The 8151-nt window shown below is 35.5% G+C and overlaps 1 protein-coding gene across 1 annotated transcript in view; it reads right to left on the bottom strand.

Annotated features, from left to right (window-relative positions):
• LOC107710272 (caspase recruitment domain-containing protein 14) overlaps positions 1–5823 on the bottom strand; it is a 27002-nt gene extending 21179 nt beyond the window's left edge. The window contains exons 1-6 of the mRNA XM_016514996.1: positions 5613–5823; positions 4540–4677; positions 3830–4036; positions 2670–2788; positions 824–976; positions 590–709 (exon numbers count right to left, since the gene is read on the bottom strand). Coding sequence (XP_016370482.1) covers positions 590–709; positions 824–976; positions 2670–2788; positions 3830–4036; positions 4540–4677; positions 5613–5823 — 948 coding nt within the window. The remainder of the gene's footprint in view (positions 1–589; positions 710–823; positions 977–2669; positions 2789–3829; positions 4037–4539; positions 4678–5612) is intronic.
• Positions 5824–8151: the final 2328 nt, after the last annotated feature.

Raw genomic sequence — 8151 nt, 5'->3', positions numbered from 1 at the left:
ACCAGATACTGAAAGCAAAGATTCACATACTTTTGCCACTCACAAATATTTAACACCAGATAATTTTTCTCAATAAAGGACAGACAAAGTATATATTTTTGTCTCCTTTGTTTGATTGGATTCTCTTTGTCTGCTTTCAGGGTCATATTTATGCAGAAATATAGAAAATTCTAAAGGGTTCACAAACTTTCAAGCAGCACTGTATGTATGTATATATATATATATTTGGAGGAATATATATTTGGTGGAATTTTGGCCCACTCTTCTTTGCAGAACTGCTTTAATTCAGCTTTAATTTCATCTACACAGCAGAAAATATTTTCGCTGTGATTTGTGTAAAACCAACAAAAAACAGCTATAACTGTTTTTTTTTTTTTTACTGATTTATCATTTGAGAATGTTTAAAAATCTGTACAATTAAAAAGTGTTCAAATCAACGTGTTAACTGTTATGAGATCAGTGACCTAATAAACTAATAAGGAAAAAAAAACTAATAAGAAAAATTATAATATATACTGTAAGTTCTATACAAAGTACAACATTTTGAAATACAAAAACAACATTAAGGTTAAGGAAAGACCAGTTTTACCTCCTCTTTCTCTTGCTGGAGTCGTATATTCTCCTCACTCAGCCTGCTGACTTCCTCAGCAAGTTCTGAACTTCTGTTCTCAACCTCCTTTAAATCATGGGCCAGTATATCCTGCTGTACCTGATTGAAATAGACAGAGACAGACAGATTTACTGTGAAAAGTTAATCAGATAAGATGGAGTCCCAAAATTTGTTGACTTGTTATATTGATATGAAAATGAGTCTCTCATTTACTGGGAACAACATTTCAGTCTCCAGTAACTTTGCGCGTACAGCATTGAGCTCATCTTTGAGCTTCTGTGTTTCACTGGGATTCTTCAAGGAACGCCGTCTCTTAAAGTCTGTCTCTTTCTGTGCCTTCTTTAACTCATGCTGCAGCTGGGAAATCTGGAGAAGAGGTAAGGAGAAGAGATTTCTGTATGCCCTGGAGTTTTTTGGAAAACAATCCAGCATTACTGTTTTTGTTGTATTGATTATACTGTAGTTTTTCTTTTTTTTTTACCCTGGCTCCCTGCCAAGTAGAGTAAAGTTAATTTTAATGTAGCAAAAAATGCCAAGCAAAACGGTTCAGGTTTCTTGTAAATGAATAGCTAAAACTTCATTAACCTGCAACACTCAAAACAAATTTGGTCAGATTAAACCAAATAGAACAAAACTGATCTCCACTATAAAAATATGCATGTTATGTAATACGTTCCATAGATTTAACTACAACTAAACTAACGCTGTGTTCCTTATCTATTTAATAAGGCAAGCCATTAAAACACTTGTCTGGTATTTTTGGAGTTTTTACGTTATCGAAAGGAAGGTTTTTCATGTGCACCAGAAAAGAAAATACAAAAAACTAAATTAATATCAGGATTATTTTTACATTAGTTATGATGAAAACTTGATCTAATATGTTTTTCAAGAAGTAAAAACCAACATTTGATTTGTTTTCATTTGTAAAGCCCTATTCGCACGGGTCGCGGAAGATGGATAAAAAGGCGCACAGCAAACAAAAACCTCGAACAATGATATACGACCCGCCAAATGCTTGCCGAATCACAGAGATGCCGATTCGCACGGGACTAATATTATCACAGGACCTCTGTGTTCGGCGAAATATGGTAGGTCATTTGCGGGGGAATTTTTACTTTACAAATTACAGACATGGCCGATTCGCACGGGATTAAGATCACAGACAACCTCCGCAATTATTACAAATGACTGGAGGTCACCTGGTAATACTAATCCCGTGCGAATAGGGCTTAAAACACGTTACAGAATTTTTTTAATGCTATACACACAAACCACTTCCTCCAAACCAACTGCTTATGGAATTATGTTCTTTGTCAGGCACACAAACACACGTAATATGGATGAGAGAGACAATCATTTTATTATAACTTATTGAATGGTACCTACAGTCCAAGTAGAAAGCAATCATACAAACACATACTATCTGGTTCCTTACCTCCAGCTGCAGGTCTCTGTTGCGACATTAACCTCAAAACCTTTTCAGCTTTCTCTTTCTGCAAATTGTATGGTGTAGCGATATGATGACAGCACCCAAAATACTATCAAACACTCCAACGCAGCTCCATTCTTCGCGGAAGATGGATAAAAAGGCGCACAGCAAACAAAAACCTCGAAAAATGATATACGACCCGCCAAATGCTTGCCGAATCACAGAGATGCCGATTCGCACGGGACTAATATTATCACAGGACCTCTGTGTTCGGCGAAATATGGTAGGTCATTTGCGGGGGAATTTTTACTTTACAAATTACAGACATGGCCGATTCGCACGGGATTAAGATCACAGACAACCTCCGCAATTATTACAAATGACTGGAGGTCACCAGGTAATACTAATTCCGTGCGAATAGGGCTTAAGACACGTTACAGAATTTTTTTAATGCTATACACACAAACCACTTCCTCCAAACCAACTGCTTATGGAATTATGTTCTTTGTCAGTCAGGCACACAAACACATGTTGGATGAGAGAGACAATCATTTTATTATAACTTATTGAATGGTACCTATAGTCCAAGTAGAAAGCAATCATACAAACACATACTATCTGGTTCCTTACCTCCAGTTGCAGGTCTCTGTTGCGTACTATAGTTGCAGACTTTTCCTCAAGAGCTGTGGTATATCTGACATAGAGATCACATTTCTCATCTTTCAGTTTTAACAGTTCCCTGTTTAAACCTGCACAGAAGACACCCAGACATTAGTCTTGACACAGACAAAGAAACACTGACTGTGCAATAACATTGTTCGGAAATTCTGAATTTCTCAAAGTACATAATTAAAACGCAACAATGTAAAAATGTTAACACTTAAAGGGATAGTTAAACCAAAAATGAAAATTCTGTCATTAATTACTCACGCCCATGTCGTTCAAACCCGTAAAACCTTCGTTCATCTTCGGAACATAATTTCTAGATATTTATATTATAGAAATATTTTTATAGATATATTATTTATATTTATAGATATTTTTGTTGAAATCCGAGAGCTTTCTGACCCTGCATAGACAGCAAAGGAACTACCATGTTCAAGGTCCAGAAAGGTAGTAAGGACATCGTTAAAATAGTCCATGTGACATCTGTGGTTCAACCTTAATTTTATGAAGCTACTTTTTGTGCGCATAGAAAACAAAAATAACAACTTTATTCAACAATTTCTTCTCTTCCATGTCAGTCTTCAACATGCGTTCACGACAGTAACACGACACATGCGTGTGCATTCCTCTGCTTGCAAACAAGGCGCAGCGCATCTGGGTTCTACTTCAGAACTCCAGCTCCTGCATTAGCAGGACCACACACATGCACGAGACTGACACGGAAGTGAAGAAATTGTTAAATAAAGTCGTTATTTTTCTTTTCTTTGCACAAGAAAGTATTCTCGTAGCTTCATAAAATTAAGGTTGAACCACTGATGTCACATGGACTATTTTAACAATGTCCTTACTACCTTTCTGGGCCTTGAATATGGTAGTTCCGTTGCTCTCGGATCTTGGATTTCATCAAAAATATCTTAATTTGTGTTCCGAAGATAAATTAAGGTCTTATGGGTTTGGAACGACATGAGGGTGAGTAATTAATTTAATTTAATTTCATAACACCTCATTTTTATTTTTAAAATATATTCAGATTTGAATGTACATAAATTGCATTATATATGTTTGCTAATGATTTTTTAAACAAAAGTTTGGCACACTGATGTGAAGCTATGTTAAGTGCACACCATCCAGGTGACTGCGCAGTCGTGCATGCTCTCCCTGCATCTGGCTGAGCTCTTTATTATTTTGTTGGGCCTGTTCCAGTTTCCCCTGCAGCTCACAACATCTGGCTTGCAGCCGTGCAGCCTCATGCCGTGCCACATGTAGCTCTGTCTGCATACTGCTCACTGCACGAACCAGGTACTCTGTCAACTCAGTGTAATTTATCAGGCCTGGCAAGCACAGAAGCAAGGTTTTACAAATGAGCCTTGAATATGGTGACAAACATCAGTCATGAAAAACGTCACTTGTCACTGGGGTTACATTGTTTAATGTTTGTCTGAGAGATCTTTATTGAACAAAAAAATAAATGAATAAATGATATAATGTATTTGTTTTATCTAGGAGAATATGTCACTTGCGTTACAAACCTTGCTTAAAATAAAACAAACTATTAATAAAAAACAACAGTCAAACTGTTTTTTTATTAGTAAAAAATATCAAAATGTTAATGAATACTTTATCAGCTTTTAGAAGAAAACTGAACTGAACCGGCATCAAAACATTTTTGGCCTAGTGACAGTTTAAGAGTCTAGATCAGGAGGCTGGGCTTCGGATCTGCAACCTTGCAGCTACCAGTTCAGATCTTTCACTACTACACCATATCACCCTCAGGTTTTGGGTATGCTTGAATGCATGATCAGAATCTAAGTAGGATAAAAGTGCACTGACTGACCGCTGAAGCCTGAAGGCTCAATGCTGGGCTGGCGGCCGGTAATCCGTGTGTAGAGAGCAGGGTAATGAATCATCAGACTTTCAAGCAGAGCCATTGCACCATTATGACCCTGTACACGTAACAAGTCAATCATGTGACCTGCATAAAAAGATTTACGTTTCAGACATTACATCGTACATACCATAAGAAACATTGAACAGAAATGTTTATTTCCGATACAATAAACCAACTTTCAAGTATTCCTTAAAGGAATAGTTCAGACAAAAATGGAAATTATTTACTCGCCCTCATTTCATTCCAAACCCGTATGCTTTTTTTTTTCATCCTGGTTCAAAAATGTGTGTTGACATTACTGATTCTAATATTGCATTGGTTCTCACATATGTATAAACTGAACACAATGAGCCATTTTTGAACTCTGAATACAAGCAGGCTAGAAATTATATTAATCACACAAAGCATATGACCTATTTGAAATAGTCTCTGAATTACTTTTATGGTATTTTTTTTGTTTGAAATGTTTTGTCCTTTTTGGAGCTGTGGCAGGCTTTAGTCACTACGAAGTGACATTGAATGGCAAGAATTGTTTACTTTTGTATTACACTGAAAAATTACATACAGCAGGTTTGGAACAACATAAGGGTAAATAAATAATGACAATAATGAATTTTCATTTATGGCTAATTATTCCTTTAATTTACAAGCTCCTCTTTCTATTTCTCTCGCTCTTGCCTTTTCAAAAACGAAAGGCCTTCTTGGAATTTTATCAGCATAACCTCTGATCCAGCTGACCTATCTATCTGTAGCTAATCTATATTTCCCCATGTGTCCTATAAGCTTGCTCACTTTTCTGAAAGAAACCACCCAAATATTCCAATAACTGGTCATTTTCACTTTGACCGCTCTAATCCAAAACAGATCTTCAATCCTGGAGGAACAAAAATATCATTTCCATTTCCATTAAATATATTTTAGTATTTAGTAACTTTTTAAGCTAAAAATTAAATCTTTTTAGCGTGAAAAAATTAGCGGTACTTTGTGTTTCTTTTCCCATGCTCTGGTATATTTCTTACTTGTCTTCATGCCGCGGTTGGTAAAATTGAGACAGGTGAGAATCTCATCCTCATCCAAGTCTGTGAGGACCCGTGCCTGTCGCAGGTAAGGGATGAGAACACAGGGACGGACACCAAGAGAGATGGCATGGCGGTTATCGTTGATAAGATCCCACAATTCTTCTTCCTCCAGATCCTTCAGGTCCGGAGTATTTAGGACACTCTCAGCCATGCTGAATTTCCTAAATCAGACTCTTTGCCAAACACATAAATACAGAGGATTTTATAAAAGTAACAAAAAAAAAACTAATAAACAATAAAAAGAAACAAGTCCAGTGCAGACATAAACACAACAGAAATGAAATGAGAAATGAGAAGCAGTGAGATTGTAAAGAGGAGTTCAGATAAATAAATCTCCACCCTCTTCACAGGTGTGTGAGGAAACCTGAAAGACAAGGAGAGGTTTCCCGACAACACACACACAGATCAGGTGTGGATTTCCCCTTATATAAAAAGAAGCACATTTCAAACATACTTAAAGATCTCTGACATTACGAACTGTTTATTTTCACTAGGGGATTGGTTGAATTAGATTACATAGTTGTGTTGCTCAGATTACCATTTTTCACTAAAGCAATAGAGATATTTTATTTAAAAAAGCAAATCACAATGAATGAATCTACCAAAACACTACCCATTCGCTCATCTAGTGTGAGTCAAGCATGTTCTTCCTATCTAAAACAAATGAATCAAGCTGTGAACAGGTACAAAGTCCAGCAGGAAAAAGGGAAATGAAAGAGGGATTCTAAGGTTTATGGGAAATGACATGTCACATGCAAACACAGCATTTACATCCTTTGCTGATCTGCCTTTTCTAAGGTATGATGGTGTTGAAATGCAAAATCTGCTTATGTCACTTTAATGACAACAGTCTGTAAGTGACTTTCTTCTGGCGTTTCACTATCATATGAATGTGCCGGGGAATTTATTTTATTTATTTTTATTGTTATTATTTTTTTCATTTTATGTATTTATTTATTTTAAAAAAAATTTTTACTGTCAAACTGTCTGTCAAAAAAAAAAAGGAACAACAAATTACTAGATAAAACTCCCAGACTGGTTTAGCACAATGACAATGTCATGGTGACGTGCGCAACATTCCAGCATCAAGAAGAAACACGCACGTGCATCCGCATTCTTTGAGTTTCTGCTCCTTAACATACAGTAACAAATACATATATGGTATACCCAAGAAGCCCAAACAAACAAACCCAAATATGCAATTATCTACATCAAACTACGACACGCAGCTTGTTGATGATGACAAATAGAGTTCCAGTGGATAATAACGGCAAATATGAAGTAATTTACACTTCTTTGATTAGTATCAATGACGAGTCGTACTAACATTTCCTATTGAAATAAATATATGCTTATACTTAGTAAGCGCTAAACACACAATAGGCTAGCCTATATCTTGGAAAAGCCTCAGTGGTCTCTGCAATGAAGCATTGTTTAAAACGAGTACACTTTGTCTTCACCTTTTTTATTGCCTTAAATGATGATGCTCAACTGATCCTCTTCCTCTTGTTCCAAAGTTGCGATTTTTATGTTTAGTGAAATATGTTCGTTAGCTGCCATGCTTTTAAAATCTGTGAGGTAGCGCTGTTACGGCTGTGTACGATTCAAGTGTTTTTGAATAAATCAGTAACGTTAAATGATTCAAAGTCACTCACTGGTCGCCACCTTGTACTGGAACGAATCTAAACGAATCAATTTGATTAATGTAATTCGAGTCCCTAGAATTAATCAAAATAACTGCTATCAGTTGTTTTGGGTCCTCAATCAATCATGTTAAACGCGGCCAGGGCTGTTCTGAGTAGAATTCCAATGATTCAGATATTGAAGAATCAATTCATTTTGGGATTGACTCACAGCCTTATTCAAAGCAACACATATTCACCTTAACTAGTCACCAGCACTCTGTGGCTCCTAATAATGTTCGTAAACTTACACCAATTAAAAATGCATAACAAAATTTCAGTAATTATATGAAATGGCATGCATACATTGTGAAAGTTAGAAGATATAACTTCAAAATTCCATTAAAATCATAATCTGACCAGCCAAAATTAATTGCAAAAAATGTTTGTTTGTTTTTTAGTCATTTCTGAAAAAAGGTCTAGCATCATTTGTTTATAACTTTAATTAGAATTGATTAATGATTTTAAGTATGGCTTAACCCTCTGGTGTTCTTCATTCAATTTTGATCAAAAATAAATAAATAAACATAAACAAGCAAACCTAGCTTTTTAATTAATTAATTCCAAAAAGTTTATAATATAAAGTGTTATGATTGAATGATTGCATTTTTATTCAATTTTGAATCAAATTTAATTTGTAAGAAAATGCTTTCCGTGTGTTCTTTTTCTAACACAATGTTCAGTTTTGACTTTAATTATGCAAACCCTGACATTTCAAATCACCATTTAAAAAAATAAAAAATAAATCAAATCCTTGACAAAAAATATCTTGAGAATGTCAATATATATTCAAATCC

Source organism: Sinocyclocheilus rhinocerous, unplaced genomic scaffold, assembly GCF_001515625.1.
Source record: "Sinocyclocheilus rhinocerous isolate Xijiao unplaced genomic scaffold, SAMN03320098_v1.1 scaffold567, whole genome shotgun sequence".
In the NCBI taxonomy this organism is placed as follows: domain Eukaryota; kingdom Metazoa; phylum Chordata; class Actinopteri; order Cypriniformes; family Cyprinidae; genus Sinocyclocheilus; species Sinocyclocheilus rhinocerous.
Note: the sequence above shows the minus strand (reverse complement) of the source record. Positions and strands in the feature narration are given on the sequence as shown.